At 34.5% G+C, this 18,531-nt stretch overlaps 1 protein-coding gene across 1 annotated transcript in view; it reads right to left on the bottom strand.

Annotated features, from left to right (window-relative positions):
- Nucleotides 1–218: 218 nt before the first annotated feature.
- The window catches only part of kon (chondroitin sulfate proteoglycan 4-like protein), a 43,897-nt gene continuing 25,584 nt past the window's right edge, over nt 219–18,531 (bottom strand). Inside the window, exons 14-25 of the mRNA XM_085945415.1 lie at nt 17,198–17,373; nt 16,741–16,900; nt 14,293–15,486; nt 13,603–13,784; nt 12,452–12,605; nt 11,726–12,217; nt 9,837–10,032; nt 9,596–9,751; nt 6,670–8,531; nt 5,556–5,803; nt 2,465–2,642; nt 219–1,143 (exon numbers count right to left, since the gene is read on the bottom strand). Of these exons, the coding sequence (XP_085801541.1) occupies nt 1,045–1,143; nt 2,465–2,642; nt 5,556–5,803; nt 6,670–8,531; nt 9,596–9,751; nt 9,837–10,032; nt 11,726–12,217; nt 12,452–12,605; nt 13,603–13,784; nt 14,293–15,486; nt 16,741–16,900; nt 17,198–17,373 (5,097 nt within the window). The 3' untranslated portion in view covers nt 219–1,044. The remainder of the gene's footprint in view (nt 1,144–2,464; nt 2,643–5,555; nt 5,804–6,669; nt 8,532–9,595; nt 9,752–9,836; nt 10,033–11,725; nt 12,218–12,451; nt 12,606–13,602; nt 13,785–14,292; nt 15,487–16,740; nt 16,901–17,197; nt 17,374–18,531) is intronic.

Below are 18,531 nucleotides of genomic sequence, written 5' to 3' on the forward strand. Positions count from 1 at the left end.
CATTTAGAACAACGGTCTCACCAATAATGCAGTTAGAAATGTATTTTTCATTAATTCTAAGAAACACAATAATTAATGATATTATTAAATAAACACAAAAACATTCAAAATAGTTTATTGATGGGCAAAGATAATTTTTTTTAAATCAGACCACAGAAAAACCTCATTGACTCGAACATAATTCGAAACTTGTAACTGTAATTTTAAATTCTCTTTTTGTCTCAGTAAACATTTACAATTTCAATAAAACATCAGCTGATTCTTTCCAAATTTATTATAATTATGCAAGTTGGATTTTTTAAAAATCTCAATCCATTCAATTTTGTATTAAGAAGGTTTACATACGTACACGATTCACCGTCAATTGTATTAGAATATAGAGAAAATAATTATCATAATCTGCTTGTAAAAAGATTCTATGTGATCTTACAACATTTTATTGACAGTAAAGGATTCTTCATATGATTGTTTTCTTAAAAGCAAATAATATTGCCTACCTTAATGTATTACCCGTTGCCCATCAACGAACCAACACATATTTCATAAAATTGTAAAAACATATGAAATTAAGCATTCTTATTTGAGTTGTCACCCTGTTTAGATCCTGTTTATAAAAAGTGAACTTATTTTCTCCACAAATAAAATGAACTACAGAGAAAATTTTTAAAAACAAAATATCATTTCCGACATGGACAAAAATTTATTCAGCGCAGTATTCAAAAATATTCGAGCGTAGTGACCGTTATTACACAATACTAAACATTAGTTGCACATCATTTAAATGTAAAAAAAAAAGTTTTCTCCTATGACTTAATCGAAATTGCATTATTACCTATTCACATATTTTCCACATTAATTTAAGTCTCACATTTTAAAGTTGTCCATATTTCCCTTAAATTTTCATAGAGTGATTTCTTTATCATTTTTATTTTGCGTTAAAACTGTTGATGGTTTACCACTTCTGTGGTAATTGCTTAACAAGAATGGCGTAGGTACGAAATCACCATTTTTCTTGGTGTTGAGTGTTGCAGAAGTGGCCTCGGGTCAGACCCAGTATTGATTCCGGCGCAGCATTGGATTTGCTGTGGTTGTTCTAACGGGATACGCTGTCTCACTGGCATCATAGCTGCTCCACTCGTCAGCCTGGAATTGTTTTTTATTTATTACAATATTTTTTTTTTTACCAAACACAATCCTGATAAAAAAAAAACAAATTAAATTAAAAACTCTCGATAATACATTAAAGTTATCGGTAGAAACGATGCAGTGTAATATTCAAGAGACTAGAAGAAGTGTAATCGCGAGTGGAGAACTACAAGGTTCTAAGTGTTTGTCCTTGGAGAAACAAAAGTAACAATGAGGCAGCTTAGAATACTACTTCATTGTTGGGTTTGTTTTTTCAAGGACGAACACTTAGAACCTTGTAGTATTCGGCTCGCGTAATGTCTTTACGTCACAATTCATATTTTTTGAGCACTCCTCTCCCCCTCCCCCGTCACAAATCATCACATTATTTCAGACCCCCTCCCCCACTTAGGCCGTGACATGGTATATGTGTCGCTAAATTTCAAAACCTGCTATATATAACACTTTTTTGAAATAATTAAGATATATTATATTATCAATGGTATCATTATTAAAATCTCTATACGAAAATTTTATCGCCTCTTTTAAAATCGAACGATTGACTGTCATTTATGAAATAAAATCAATGCGTCTATCAATTCCCGCTATAACACTACGTGTAACATTCAAAAACTATAGCTCAAATTTTTTTTATTGATTTTCTCAAAATATTGAAAAAGTGTTATATGACATATATATGGATGACTCTGTAAACAAAGTAGTAAAGTGAATAAAATGTGATCATTGACACCTAATCCACAGTATTGTGATTATTCCAAAATCACATGGACAATGTGATGATTGATAAATTGTAAAATGTGAAATGAAGATGTCAAATTCTATTTTATGATTATAATTTTATTATATTTTGTATTTATATCTGTATCTTTATTTTGTGTTGTCTTCACCTTATTAAACATATATTGTGGCAAGAGGTCGCAAGTTACGTGGCTATTATAAAAAGGAGCCGCGACTCAGTGTTGCCATCATTTTCTATGTTGACTATTATCACAATGATGTAAAAATTATAGTATCTCTGAAAAAACCATAGTATCCACAAAAATATTTTTCATCTCGAATTCTTCAAAATTATAGTGTTTTTGGCATATATCGACTAAAATTTTAGTATTTTCAGGAAATCAAAATTGTAGTATTATACCAACATTATAGTACGGTTGCAATACTGCCGCAACTCAAAAAAGGTTGGGCAGAGTCTAGGGTTATCTTATCTATATGTATTACAGCTTCATGATTGACAACAATGTAACTGCTTTATCTGCATGATAAGATTTTGCGATATGTTTCTATCAATTAGGTGATTACGCATTATTAAACTTACGTCCGTATGATCATCCGCAGCTCCATAAGGATAACGTGTATTAAGCTCTGCACTGCCCGGAGGCAAGGGGACGGCATCGACGACTCGCAACGGAGTCACTTTACACTGTGGAATACTTCCCATCGATGGCAAGGGTGTATTAGTCCCAGTGTGCATTGAGTTATCTGACGATACATACCTGGTAATAAAATATTATTAGGCATTATTTTAATTACTCAAAATAAACTATTACCTAGACATCATTCAAATCACCACTAATCCAAAAACTAGGGTTATCACAATAAGCCCTTTTTCTGGAAATATATTATAGGGTGATCATTGGGTTAAACTATTAAAACATAATACATGGAATGAAATATATTTTCTAAAACTACAAATGGAATAAGCAATGTATGTACATATATTTCCTGTAAGGCAGCTTTTAAAATTAACAGTATGTATGTATAAATTATCTGAAGGGTCTAGAAATACTAATATCTAAAGCCACGCGAAAACACAATCGCTAACCACATCCGCATATGTTTGCCACAGCATTAATCAAACTATTTATATGGGATGCTCGCACATATAGCACCACTACATTGAATATATATGACATTCAGCTGATATAGCTGGGCCCCAGCTAGTTACTACTATTGACCACTGACTACCGATCAGTCATTGCATCACATCTAGCAAATTATTGCGATGTTGCAGAATAGCAAACATGTGGATTAAACGTCCACATATGATTTGTGACAGCCACTAGTGGATACACACTCAAGTGGTTGTATCTGCATTAGACCTGAGTGTAATGTGATGGATGTTTAAATACATAATAATTATGTTTCAAATAAACTGACTTCTATATGTGTCGCTGAGTTTCAAAACCCACTATAACACTTTTTCATTATGTTGAGAAAATCAACAAAAACTTTTCGAACTAAAAAGGTTTTTGAATGTTTCAGTAGTGTTATAGTGGGATTTGATAGACACATTGATTTTGTTTCATAAATGACAGTTAATCGTAGCGGCTTTTGAAAGAGGTGATAAAATTTTCATGTAGAGATTTTAAAAACGAATCCAACGATATATATATCTTAATTATTTCAAAAAAGTGTTATAGCGGGTTTTGAAACTCAGCGATACATATTGTGACGGATGACACACAAGAAAGGACATATGGGGAACTAAAAATCCCCTCCGCTTAACATATATTTCTATACATGTGCCTATCACTTTAGATTGTGGGTACATGACAACCACTAGACGTTACCATAAGTCGCAGACAAGGTGTTAATTTTAGGAAATTTGGATATATGGATTTTAAACTTGTACTCAACTCCACCGCCTATTCTACTGATACAATTTAGTGTCCGGAAACTTGTACGTATGCAGTTCACTGTATCACACTTCACCGTGAAATGTTGTATCGGAAATACATGGCCGTATATTAAAAACCAACCTCTTTGGGTCGTATAGTACTGACATAAAATTCGTGTCTAAATAAAACACGGTTCTTGTCGGTTTACACTTTACAGGAAACCAGCAGCAAACAAATTTTGAAAATGGCCGATATAATGGATTATTTGTTAGGTTAGGTTTTCATTCTTGAATTCATGAACTTTGCCTAAATCAGCTATGAAAATTGAATTAATGTTCATATCTAATAAAATTGGAGACCGTATAGTATACGGTTGTCTCTTTCCTATAAGAAAGCTCATGGCAAACTGTGCCACGGTGAAATGTTTTACGTACAATTTACATGTAACCATACAATTTGATATCCATATGGGCCCACGTGAAATTCCTATATCCAAACTATCTCTGAAATGAACACCAGACCTGGGACTTCCTGCAGCTTGTGTTGACATCTAGTGATTGTCATGTGCGATGGCACACAATTCTACTACATAAATCGCTTTCACAAATCGGCCACAATATAAAAGTCATCATAGTAAGTTCTGTTGCTTTCAATGGTTTCACTGCATGTGCACCACATAATTTTTATTGTCTAGCAATTGATTAAATATTGCATAAAGTCGCACACGCAAATTATAAATAAAACAATGCAGGGGAGCGTTTAATCTATTCATTGTGTTTATATCACAATTAAATTTACCGCTAAAATACAACAAAGGTTATTAACTTCCGCCAAATAAGACAACTACATATTGTTTATTATAAATGGGTGCAAAGTTTGCAAACAACATTACATTTATTCCAGTTAAAAAATATATTTTCAGTTAGCGAGCAAGTCTGTAAAAAAGACACATTTTTTTATAATTACGTAAATGAAACATTTTTAATTGCAAGCGGCAATACAAACCCTATAAAGAATATAGAGTAAATCGCAAGAAACTATAGAAAAAAAAAACTAAAGAACATTCGCACACACGCGCGATTTAGTTTCTGCAATGCGACATAATAAATAATAGATATTAAAAAATAATTTTGACAACTATTTTAATATTTTTGTTGACGTAGAGTGGCTTTCATTTCATGCATGCTAGGTTTTTAAAAAATGTACTTGATAAAATCGACATCACCTTCAAATATAATAATATTGTATTCTCCATTATATATTCAGTTTCTCATGCAAAATTTATTCCATACATTAAATAAGATCGTCGTAATTCAAATTACTGTTCATATGTGCAAGAGTACAGATTTGTCTCAATTATAATAGACGTCTTATATGGTCAACTAGATATCAAATGACAAGTACCTAATTACCATTATAGCTTTTATGCAGAGCGTATATGGGCCTCCACAGAGTGTATTAAATGTTTATAGAATGAATGGTCGTTAGCCATTCACCCATCCCATTGGGTTTTTGCACTTAAAATGAAATACACATTGGAAAAATATTATGCATTTTTTTGTCCAGCAATAGGATCGAACTCAGAGCTCGTTCAGTAAACAGTTCTATCAACTGAGCTACCGTGGATGCTCAATTAGATTTACCAGTATATTTTAATTGATTGTGATTTTTGTTTTTAAATTTGAAAGTGTTTAAACAGGAAAATTTTCATGGATTTTTTTAAAAAACTGACTGACTAGAAATGATGGCTCATTTATAAAGTAATTGTCTTCATAACCACTTTTGTACCTTTTGATTGGTGGTGTGTTCTGAATGGGTGATGCCATTAGGTGATCAGGGGGTCGAGGCAGAGGTATTGGACATTCTGTGCCTTGCCCTGACTGCTGCTGCAGTTTGTCTATCATGTTTTGCTCCTTTTTGGCAGCAGATTTTCTACAGCATTTTACCACACCGATAGCTGTGATGATCACCAACACAATCAGCAATGGTATTATCAGTATCATGAAATAGTCGCTTTGAATAGGGGAGCTGTTCACCTGTAGTCAAAAATATTTATATATAATAATAGTTAATACTGGTCTACATCTAACTACGATAAAATGAAGAAAGCACAAGTTAAATGATATTTGAAACAAAAATAGCGCTCAAGTTCTTATTACAAAGCTAACAAAAAACATAAAGCATAGCCTTAGATAGTGTCAAGCCACTGTTTTCAAATAATGTTGAATAAATTCATTACAATATGAGCGACGAAGTTAAAAGGAGGATCGTAAGCGCTAACAAAGTCTATACCTTAAATCTTCCGGACTATCAATAAAACTCAAAAATCCACATATTAAAACACTATCGGGTCCAATATTGTCCTACGAATTAGAGACATGGACATTAATTGACAGTGACTACTAGAAGTTACAATAACTAAATAAATTCAGCAAGTTGTTTCAAAAATACTCTCTCCTCAAAATGTCAACTGTATGTTAGAATATTTCTGCATTCAGCTGATGAGTTGTTAGATCACAGAATCTTGCTAAAGATCTTTGCAAAAATATGCAAGGATGATGACGTTGCTATAATCATGACCTCTACAAGCTCATTGATGAGCCTGATATATGGATGAACATACACCAACAAAGCGCCTAATGTTTATTAGTCCAGAATGAAAATGGAGTGTAAGAAGACTACGATTTCGGCATCTTGATGGCCTCTAAAGAGATTTACGTGCACTAGAAGTGATCTGACAACTGGGTAAAGTCTAGGAATCTGCTTGAAGCGGCCAAGTCCACTTTGAGCTGTAGTGCCATGGAAGAAGTGTATTACAAAATCTCATGAAAACGAAAAAATTACCTTATAGAGGTCAACAGCAAAGGTCAAGTAAGTTAGAAAAAAAAGATAATTGACAAACCTGAATTCCTTCATGACTCTCAGGATCGTTGGGTCCAGGTAGACCGTCTTTTGATTTCTTCCTGAAGATGATTTTAGCCTCTCCGATAGCGGGCTGAAAAATGGATGCAGCCAGCAGAAATCGGAAACTATCCTCCATATCGTTAATATCAGTATTAACTTTTTTGGGAACAAAATAAATAATCCCACTTTTAATATCCTCGTGAGTGAAATAATTGACTTCCCTTTCTCGGGCGTTCCTGTGCTCCCCTGAGCTCCTTATTATTTTCTTTATCTTGCCGTATCTGGGTCTCTGGATAATTGTATACGTTGGATTACTGCCGGTTAACTTGGACAGAGGTGTAGCGTCCAATGTAACTAGAGAAATTTTGCCCTTATCAGACGTATCCACTCTTAAATCTCCAATAATCATATACGGTTGGACAATTATGTGAATTTCAACAGACAACAAAGTGCTTATATGTGATACGCTCGATTTAATTTCAAAACTATCATTAGCCGTTGTCATGTCATTTTGCATATACATAATAAAATTATTTTCTAAATCAACTTGATTAAACACTGAAGTCGGTTCGCCTCTAATATAGATCATACCGTGCGCCGGTTGTCTTGTGATATTATAATAAACTTTGGATCTCTTCGCATTAGTGGTTAGATGGATTTGTTCTTTTGACAGTGACACAACATTTGAACCTTGCTGTAAATATACGGAAGCTCCGGAGGTTACATTCAGATATACCGGTAATATCATAATGTTGAACACTGTGTATGTTGGCTTGAACTTTCCATCCCATACTCTGAAATAAAACGTGGTAGTCTGCAGTAATCCGGAATGTTCATAAATAATTCTCTCTTTATTGATATCGTCTTGCGTGAACTTATTGATAGACACGGCATCATCAAAATTTCCACTGACAGGAAGAAAAACGATTTTTCCTTGAGTAGGTCCGCTAATAACATCATAAATTATTTCCGAAGAACCTGTATCAGCGTCTTCGGTGAGTAAGTCGGCTCTAGTGATGGTGTAAGTTTCCCCTTGAACAACTGATATTTGCGGAGATTCAGTCAAGAGCCTGAACGGTTGATCGTTAATAGGGATGACTTTCACGGGCAATGAAATATTACATAATAAAATATAATCAGGAATGAGATAAATTGACACTTTAACGGTATCGTTCAATGTGTCTGAATGGTCGTGAACATAATATATACTGCCGCTCTGCAACTGGGCTTGAGTATAACTGGCAACATATGGATCCAAGACTCCGTGCTGCGGCATTGACATTTGTGCCTCAACTAGGGACTGTCTCAATCCAGCATGCAGTTCAAGGAAGTTGGATACTCCGGTTAGATTTAATCTTATTTCAAGTCGCCCTCCTTCTTCAACCTCCATCTTTGGAATGTGTATGTATTTAGCTAAGCCACCGGAAGAGACTGATATGTCCACGTTAAAAGTTAATCCCCTGATTGGCTTGGCCAAAGTTGCAATAATATCAAATGTGAAGGAATCGTTTGTGTAAAGATCCGTAAATGGATGAGTATGCTCATAATACACCACTGAATTGTTTACATCCCTTTGAGTAAATTCTTTAACAATCCTGTGATGGTTATCTCCTGTGTCGATTAAAATTCTGCCGAGCTGTGGAGATGATTTTATTTCAAAGCGAATTTCTCTGCTTGGATCAGGGCATGTGCTGAAGAGAATGTCATTGGTGATGGCCTTTCGTGATAATGGGAACACGTGAATATTTAGCAACCGTCCAAGGTGAATTTGCACCGGCCGTGTAGTTATCATAAATGTAATCTTGTTTAGGAAATGTACTCCGTCAGATATGTTGAATATGATTTTTCCCTTTGTACTATCTGAAAATTAAAAAAATATATCTATTAGTAGTTTGCAATAAATACAAGCTAATTTCAATTTATTTATTTTTAACATATTGTGGACATTACAAATTATAAGTTTAAGACGTTCACAACATGACACTTAGAAACAAAGAAATATAAAACAGTATTGCATAAAAAAAGAGATAGATGGTATGTTATTAAACAGTAGAAATGTGTAAATACAAAAAATATAAATTAGATAGGTACAAGGAAGTAATAAAGGAAGAAACCGGATGAGTTAAGCAGACCCTATTTTAAGAATTTATAAAACAATGTCCACCTATACTCATCCTCACGTAGGTGGAATATATCAACACCCGAAGCAATTTCGTTGAACATCGTTATCGCCCTCCCAATTGACATTAACAGTGGCAGGTTGGTTCTGCACCTTGGGAGAATAAACAACTGATGCTCTCTATTTCTAAGATAGTTATCAGGGACACACAGGTCAACACTGCCCAGAATGGCAGAGTTCTCATTTATACCTCGTATAAGTCGAAAAAATACGTAGCTAAATAAAGATTTCTTCTAAATTGCAGACTGCAGTATGTAAGCATGCCTAAGAGAAAGTCAGTTGGATAAAGCCACGGATAGTATCCATACCACCTCAAGTAAAGGAGTCTCAAGAATTTCTTCTGAATCCTCTCCACCATAAGGCCATACTTCAACTGATGCGGTGCCCAAACAATAGACCCACTCTCAAGTCTGCGTTGAACTAAAGAATTAAATAAAAGTTTTAATACCGTAACATCCGAAAAGACCCGGGAAGTACGCATGACGAAGCCCAACATTTTAAGCGCCTTGTTACAAATATGGCTAATAAATGTCAGTTTACTCTCAAAATGCCTTACAGATGATATTAGTGACAGAACTCTGCCATGCATTGAGTATTGGAAAAACAACACTTTGAATGATGGGCAGAAAGGCAAAATCCATGCACTAATAATCCGCATCAGTATAATCCAAAGCTTGCTGTAGATATCCTCAAATATGATTTCATAATTACATTATAAATCATAAAATTATTATACTTTACTTACTTGTATGCACAAACACGACTTGACCTCTGTCGATATTGCCTTGGGTAAATTGTCTATGGGCAACACTGGTATTATTTTTCAATGCAATATAGCCTCCAGTCATTTCAACAACATTAAATGTGACATTATCTAAAGGTGTATCCAAATCGGAAACATCTGCGAAAGAGAAAACAGATTTTATTAATCATTATAAAACTGTTACAACGGGATGGCAAAAATTCACAAAGGTTTTGTTACTTACAAAGTTCCCGCCTTGTGAAAACAAAATGGCCTCCTTCCCAAACACACAATCCTGTGTTTGCGATGATAATGGGTGGCTCATCGTTAATTCCCAAAATATTAATGACGACTCTGAAAGGTACGCTCTCCTTGGCTGTTGCAGTGATGGCGACCAATTCAAAAAAATCATGAGTTGCTTCTGAGCCATCGTGAACATACTGAAAACAAAATATAATAACATTGTAGCCCTCGTTGAAACATTGTTCGAATTCGTCGGTAAGTAATATCTTTAGTTGAGTTATAGTTTGTTTATACGGGTTTATAGTCCGAAACAACTGTAAAAGACTAAGAGGCCATCCATAGACTGAAACCGTATGCGGTTTAGAATCATGTGCCATTATAAGCATCTAATCGTATCCGTTTATACCATACATATATAGACTTAGTGAAAATATATTTTCATGAACAGAAATCGTAAGTTTAATATTGCACACGGTTCTAAGCCGCATACGGTTTCAGTCTATGAATAGCCACTAAATAAAAGTAGAATTAACAAAAATAGCTTTATTTCAAAACCATCAATAATGTCTTTAGCTTTAAAGGCAACCTAAAACTAGCTTTTAACGAGATAAATAATGAGATTTTCGACATTCTGACATAATTTAAACAGTTTTTCGCTAATGTGGTTGAATACCTATAAACTGTGGTGTCCACATGGTCCACTGATAATGCTGTACCTTAGAGCTGAATGTCTGGAAGTCACATATTCAATATTTTGCAGGAGAGCAGTTTTAAGATAGTTAATATAGTCTAGTTAAAATACTCACTCGTGTTCGGACTAAAACTCTGTGTGTTGGACATCTGCAATTTTGCAATTAATCTTTATGCTATAGATTAAAGCAAAAATAACTTAAATTGGACATCCACTCTTTCAGTTCTAAAGTATAATAATTGGACTACCGTCGTTTTAGAAGTAAATACACATTTAAATCTGCGTAAGTACCTATTTAACTCAGAAATGATAAAATTGTGACTTCCGCACATTCAGCTCTAAGGTACAGAATGATATTATACATACAGTAGGCGCTCGATAATCCGGCAGCAAAATTTTTTCACTCATGCCGGATTGTCGGATATGCCGGATTATTGGATTTATATAGGAAATAATTCTATCACAGATTGCACAGTAAAAATCTTTATTAGTTTATGTAAACACACACAAAAAATTGTTAACATTGTTTACTTAATCAATATTGATAACAGGCTGTCAGCCATTTTGTGTTTATCAGTCAAGGTCGGGCATCGAACTGCCGAGCGAATGGCTCTCCGTTCTGTAATCCGGCAGTATAATGTGAAACCTGCCGGATTATAGAGCAGGAGAGCTGAGTTGCAAAATGCCTGACTATTGGACGTGCCGGATTGGTGAATGCCGGATTATCGACCGCCTACTGAACCTACATTTTGACTTTCAAAATTAAAATAAAATAAGTATATTGATTTAAAAAAAATGAAACTGCAGTTTTTATTTGATTGGAACCCAACCCAATTCGAAGTTTTCAATGGAACCAAATCTGAAACAGAACCTTTTAGAAAATTGGGAGTTTTAACAGCTCTGGTTAAATTTCCTTTATAATGTAGACATGATTTCTATTAAATTTACAAGGCAAAAGTCACTATCAGTAGAAACATAGTTTTGAGATAAAAAATATTTGAATGTTTGAAAAATCACAATTTTGGCATGTCGGTTCTGTTTTGGCAGGTTAATTTTTTTATATGATTTTGTAATCTTAGCTTGTTATATCGATTGGTATATTCGATTCAAAACTGCTATTTTTTATGACAGTGCACTCGTCAAAACTCTGATAATGAAAGATGTAAATATAACAGAAGAAAATGATAGAATATTCATACCTCAATCAAATTCATTTCCAAGTCTTTTATTGGAAATTTGGTAATATGTTTTCCATTCCAAAGCTTTCCGAATTTTGGTGGCACTTCCAAACGAAATTCAGTAATCTTCCCTTTATAATAATCTGTAAGGATGATGAATAAATCCGACTTAACAACTGCCTTTCCTCCTTCCACAACAGTCATATTTCTCGACTGAATATACAAAAAATCTGGTACTATTATAATGGAAAGTTCAATCCCTCTCAGCCAAACAATGCCATTGGTGACATCAAGTATAATTTTATCGTGGGTTTGATTGACACCAGATTGTACATAATTCAACCGTTTCGAATTTATAATCGCCTGATCGAAGAACTTTGACGGCTTAGGTTCGTCTTTGGTGCTCTCCGTCTCAATGGCAACGGGAGATGACATAACCTCAAGCCAGCCGAAATGGGGGCCGTCGATCACTCGGTAAATTATATTACTGGGTTCAATTTGAGGATGCATCACCTACAAAAATTAATATAAGTTATATAAAAACACTGAAAAGCACAGTTTGGTCAGTAATATTTATATTTTCATTTATGCATGTAAATTGGCATTATTTAGATTGAAGGTAATTTGACATTCTATGCATGCTACTCTAAATTATTAATTAAGATTTGATAGAATGATTTTTATTTAAGTATCTACAAAAGGTTAGTGGTAGTAGGAAGTTGTACCAATACAAATTTAAAAAATTACCTCTAAGCATTTCTTTGTAACTGTAACACTGGTAGATTCTTCAACCACAATAGCTCTATTCGAAAAGACTTTTAACGGCTCCCAATAACTTGATGGAAACACCCTTATGTTGTATTGACCTTCGCCATATGTATCGTCACATTTCACTTTGAATCTGAAAAATAATTACATATTAGAAAGCGCAACCATTGTAATGATTATTTTCAAATTAATATTTAGTGAGTAAATCGATTGAACAGCAACCATTTTGGACAGGGACGAGTGGAGAGAGTTGGTGATGGAAGCGAAGACCCAGCACGGGTTTCTGTGCCACTGATATGATGGTGGGGTTACAGCGATTTCACTTTGTCAAAAATGCATTCATGAGAGGACACATGTTTAGCGGAGCTATGCAATGCAAGCACAGTTTAGAATAATGCAAATGAAAGATATTTTCTCATCATTCGCTTTGATGATTAATATTTGATATAAGGAGCAGTAAGACAGAGCATGGAGCTCATCAGCTTCTAAAGAACAAGGCACTCTTGAACACAACAAAAACCACTCTTCATAAAACTTTCCGAGTCAATTGTTCAGAAGATGGGTTAATAGGCCGAAACAACTATCAACGTAAATAACTCAAAAAAAGTAGAAATCACTAAAATAATTTATTTCAAAACCCTTGAAACTTCTCATCAAAATGCCAAAGTACAATTTTTTCGATAAACTTGGAATCTTGATATGAGAATACTAATCCCGGGATTGAAAATTTTGGTCAAGATTGCATTCTCTTACGGTAACCAAACTACGAGTGAGTTGCACGAGAATTTATTTCTTTCGTCAACTAATCACCATATACGGTATATTATTGAGGTCTGGCAACGTCATTCGGAACTGTGAAAATGAAATTATAGCTAATACCCCATATGAAATTACTGCGATGGACGAACGGTAGTATCCAATTCTGAAGCCATAGGTCGTTGGTTTGAATCCCGCATCTGACAAATTAACACACTGTTTTACAGTAATTTATATTTGAATTCAAATTGTGAGCAAATTTCCAACATCCATTTCTCGAAAAAATTTGTATTGATATGGACAACACTGCACCATTCCAGAGCGGAGCAGCCAAGGTGCAAGACCAGAAATTAATAATACAAAATTCCACTTACCCGAAATGGTCCACAGCTGAGCCGATTTCTCTGTGTTTGTATGCAACTCTGCCGGCACTGATGTCCAATTGCGTGAAAGCTGTTGCGCCAGGTGCTCCGCCCACTTCAATCATGCCTCTCGTGGGGCCAGAAGATATTTCAAAATTAACATCTTCTTCCGCACAATTCATGTTTGTATCCACCTGAAAAGCAATCATTATTGTTTCACATTACAATTTGTTGCTAACATAAAAAGAATCGACAGTACATATTAAAATAGAATTATGACCAACAGGTTACATTATTAAACTTGTCAGATCTATTACAAAAATAACTTATATACATCGGTACTATTATTAAGTGTATTTTATAAGGAAATATACAAAATTTGTTTATCCACCATTATTACAAAGTTAAGTAGGTACTGAAATAAAAATATTACAGCCTAAGTATAAAAATACCCAGCAGATTTTTCAAAGCTGTGGATCGTGGGTTTTAATCCATTTGTCTGTGAAATTCACATACTGTTCTTTTAATTGATGTTTAATTCATAGCAAGGAACATTGCGTTAAGCGAATGGCTAACAACCATTCCTTATAAGAAACATCTGTTACGACAACCTCTGTAAAGGCTCATATGCCCTGCGTAGAAGCAAGAATGGTAATTTATCTCCATTTTTTAAATTAAATAAAGTATCAATAATAATCTTACTTGCAAGTCGGTGGAAGTCAAAATTACAGTTTTGCCATTCTCAACAATAGACCCATTAGATGGTAGCATTCTGACGAATGGAGGGGATGCCTGGATCTCCAAAATACCATTTGAATCAAACATACCATCCGATATCCAGAGTTGCACTTTACCATACTCCTCGCCCTGATGTTTGAACAACACCATATTTTTATCCAAATCTTCTTGCGAAAACTGAGCAAAGGGTACAAATGGATTATCAGCTCTGTAGATTCCTCCATTCGGTATACTTCTGGTCGTGTATATAATATCTGAAGACTTTGTGTCGATATCTGCATCAGCATAACGCAAGTCGTGACCTGTTATAAGTCTAGACCCGCCGTGAACTACGTGGAAGATACCTTCGGACACTCTAACCGGACTGTTATCATTTTTTAGAACAATATCTATATGAAACACTCCGACGTATTGGAAATCTTCCGGCTCCGGACTTAAAGCCATGAAGTGAAAAGAATCATGACGACTTTCAGAATCATCATGGCAATAATAAACGTAATCCGCATTTAACTCTTGGGATGTAAAATAGGTGGCGTTATCTCGAATAACTTTTTGTAATTGGTCCACAACTTCCAGTTTACCATGCCGAGGCATATGTGTGATGTTATAAATCAGATTTGTTATAGATTCTGTCTTCAAATCCAAATGTGTACTCGGTATCACCATCCTAGATCCTTCAATCACCTGTAATCTTTCAAGTGTTGTGTGAATACGTGATGACTGGTGATCATTAGTCGGTGGAGCAGGTATATGACGGATCGACAGCATTCCGGTGACGTTCTCACACTCTGCTGCACCAACAATGAAAATAAACTCATCCTGAACGTGGGAGTATGCTCTTCTGTGAAGCCTATACCAAAACTGGTCAGAGTCAATATTATTCTGAGTAAAGACGTCATGACTTTGTAGATGATGTTTTCCGGTTGATAAATGTAACATTCCATATTTAGGTGGTCTGATCAATGTATACTGTATTTTTTCTCCGGATATTATCAAAGGTCTGGTCTGAAAGCGTAAATGGTGCGAAGAAACAAACGCTTCTCTCGTATTATTAAGAAGTAATTCATTATTAACTGTTTGAAATATTTCCAGCTTTATAAACGTTAATCGAAAATCGTATAGAGTATTTGTTCTTATATCTCCCACGGATGCTTTAAACTGTAAAAAAAAACATAAAAGTATGCTAAAATAGTTAAATAAATCGTATGTGTAGAGCATAAGACTGTAAAAGTAAAACTTGTTGCAAAATATTGCATCTGAATGAAGTTAGTGTCTTCAATTGAAAGCAAATCATTAATTAAATTTTATCATTTATTCAAAAATTTCCAAAGTTTTAAGAATAGAGCGGGTCGAAGAGTGGAGGTAGGCTGTTGAGATCCGACTACAATAATAATAGTGCACATTAAACTTTGCCAGACATAGTAATTATTTGTTTTCATTGAACTAAGTATACAAATTGCAAATCTGGTTGGTTAGTTTTTAAAATTCAATTAAACCCTGCCTAATCAAGCCATCAGCTATCCAATTTGTGGTACGAATTTCACAGTCCTGTCATTTGTTATGTCATGTCAAATATTTCACGTGTATTTTTTACATATATTGTCAGTTGAAAGTCTACTATTTAACACAATGGATCGTTTCTTGACCGCACAACGTATAAAAATCGTACAATCATACTGCGAAAATGGCAAATATGCGACCATAAACCTGAAAATCTCATACTGCGAAAATTAATGTCAGAATTCGGTATAAATCATCGCCTAACTAAAGGATGATGTATTCGCAAGCTGATTAAATAATTTAAAGAGACTGGTAGGATTTTGTATCGCATAACACATGTATATGTTCGTCCAGCTCGTTAGCACGAAAACATAAACTAAAATCATTGCAGCTTTAGGCGAAAGTGTGGCCGAAGAGCCATAAATGTTCATTCGCGAATGTGAATTTTGCATAAAGACCTTCACCTTCACCCGTACAAGCAAGAACTAAAGCCAACGGACCACTGATTCGCCAATTGAGTCATGGAAGAGCAGGCAACCGATAATGATTTTACAAGAAAAATCATCATCAGAATTGGAAGATTACGATTTGGAAAACATGTGGTTCCAAAAGGATAGGGTCATATGCCATACAGCTCGTGAAACACAGACTTTATTGCGTGAAAAGTTTGATAGCCGCTTAATTTCATGACTTAGCGACTTTAATTAGCTGTTGGATTTCTTCTAGTGGAGTTACACGAAAGGAAGCGTCTTTGCCAATAATCTGTGTGAAAAAGTCATCTAAAATTGGTGTAGGCAGATAGTGAGCTGCAAAATGGCCCAGGGAGGTATTTGAATGATATCATGCTCCATGTATTATTGCAAAACCAAATTATCGATTGAAATAAATATATTCGCAAAAAGTTAACATTACCTTGAATTCATCATGCACTGGTTGCCCAACTAAATGCATATATCTTAATCTGCCGTAAGCCACCATTTGACTGGTAAACGAATCAACATTTTGCCAAGTTCCATCCAAGACCCTGAGTCTTTCCACGATTCCAAATTGGGGCGGTTTAATAATATCGTACCTAAAAACACAAAATATAACATAATTATATAAATACTGTACTAAATACGATACTGCAGACAATTATCAATCATGTGAACAATTGCATGCGCTGATACAATCACAAGCTAACTGGAAAAACTATTATTTCCTGATTGTGATATCAAAGAATATTAAAAATTCCCATGACATTACAAAACAATAACTGAGGCAATAAAGTAAATACATAGATGGTAAAAAAATATCCTGATATGAAATAGCATGTATTTCAGCCTTAACCAAATCATAGTATGGGTATATATACACTCGATATACACACCTCACTTCCACGGTTATGTCATCCGAATTGGTGGCAAATGTCAAATTATCTGGTGTTATTATAGCGTAGGAATTGTGGACCAATGTCAAGCCTGTATTATTGACAAGCCGAACTTGTAAAGGCACAATGGCAATTCTCAACGTTGCAGATCCACTTGTTTCTATACCGTCAGATACCTGAAACGAAAAAGACGACAATACTTTCACCAAACTACTACGATAGCGGGAGTAATATTAACTCTTTGTATATGAGGAAATATAAATTCTCTTCAATTCATTAACCCTTTCGACGCGAACCATTTTTGCAGGAATTTATTTTCAGTCTACTGATCTGTTAAAACGGTCACTATAGCTAAAACAGATCAATTTCAAATTGAAAACTAGATTACTAGATGATCTATATATCAGTTATTCCAAATACACCAAGAAATAAACTATATTCGTAACATTCTCACTAAAATAAATCGAAGAAAATGAAGATGCTAAAAAATATACAAGCTTTGACCGCGCGGTCAATATAGCGGGCGTCCAGTGGTCACATACACGATTTGAACACATACGATCGCGAGCGATTCGCCGTCGTATTGTAAAAGGTCGGAACAGAGTTTTTGGCTATTTTGACTTAATTGACTTTATTAAATAATTTTAAAGATAATAAAACGATGACTTTTTGAATATTTTATAGGCATAACTAGAAATTCCATAAATAACCATTTAAATTAACGCTGTGGTGTCATTAAAATTTATTGAAATCGTACTATTGAAAAGTTACCATTTTACAGTTCCGACCTTATACGTAGAAGGTGTCGATTTGGTCCGTAATAGTTTTCAAATCCACTCCTATTATTTCCAAGAAATGATAATTAGTTTGTAGCGCACAATGAGATACTGAGGATTGAATGAATACAAATGCACTGGTGACCAAATAAATCAACTACAAAGTTAAATATGCGATTGTAAATTCTACATTCCACATCCTATAAATGAGGTCATATTTTCAAATGATCATGATTACTATTACAAGTTATCGTATTATATTATATCCTTGTCCTTACAATGATTCTAGGGTTGAAGGAGCATAAATCAGGTCACATTAAATTACATTCATTGGTATGAAAATAATATCAACACATCCATGATATATGTAGGAGTTGTCGATGGTGTTGTAGGTGAAAGACGATCATGGTTATTTGTGATGATGGAGGAGTGAGAGTTTATTTATGATTACGTAAGTACAAGGGTACAATCGGTACAATAATATAAATAAACTGACAGTACATAGACTGATAACGGTAACGGACCAGGTACTTAGATTCGAGTGACATGTCCGATGAA

Source organism: Rhyacophila brunnea, unplaced genomic scaffold, assembly GCF_057557595.1.
Source record: "Rhyacophila brunnea isolate RB1 unplaced genomic scaffold, BYU_Rbru_1.0 scaffold_1, whole genome shotgun sequence".
NCBI classification, from domain to species: Eukaryota; Metazoa; Arthropoda; class Insecta; order Trichoptera; family Rhyacophilidae; genus Rhyacophila; species Rhyacophila brunnea.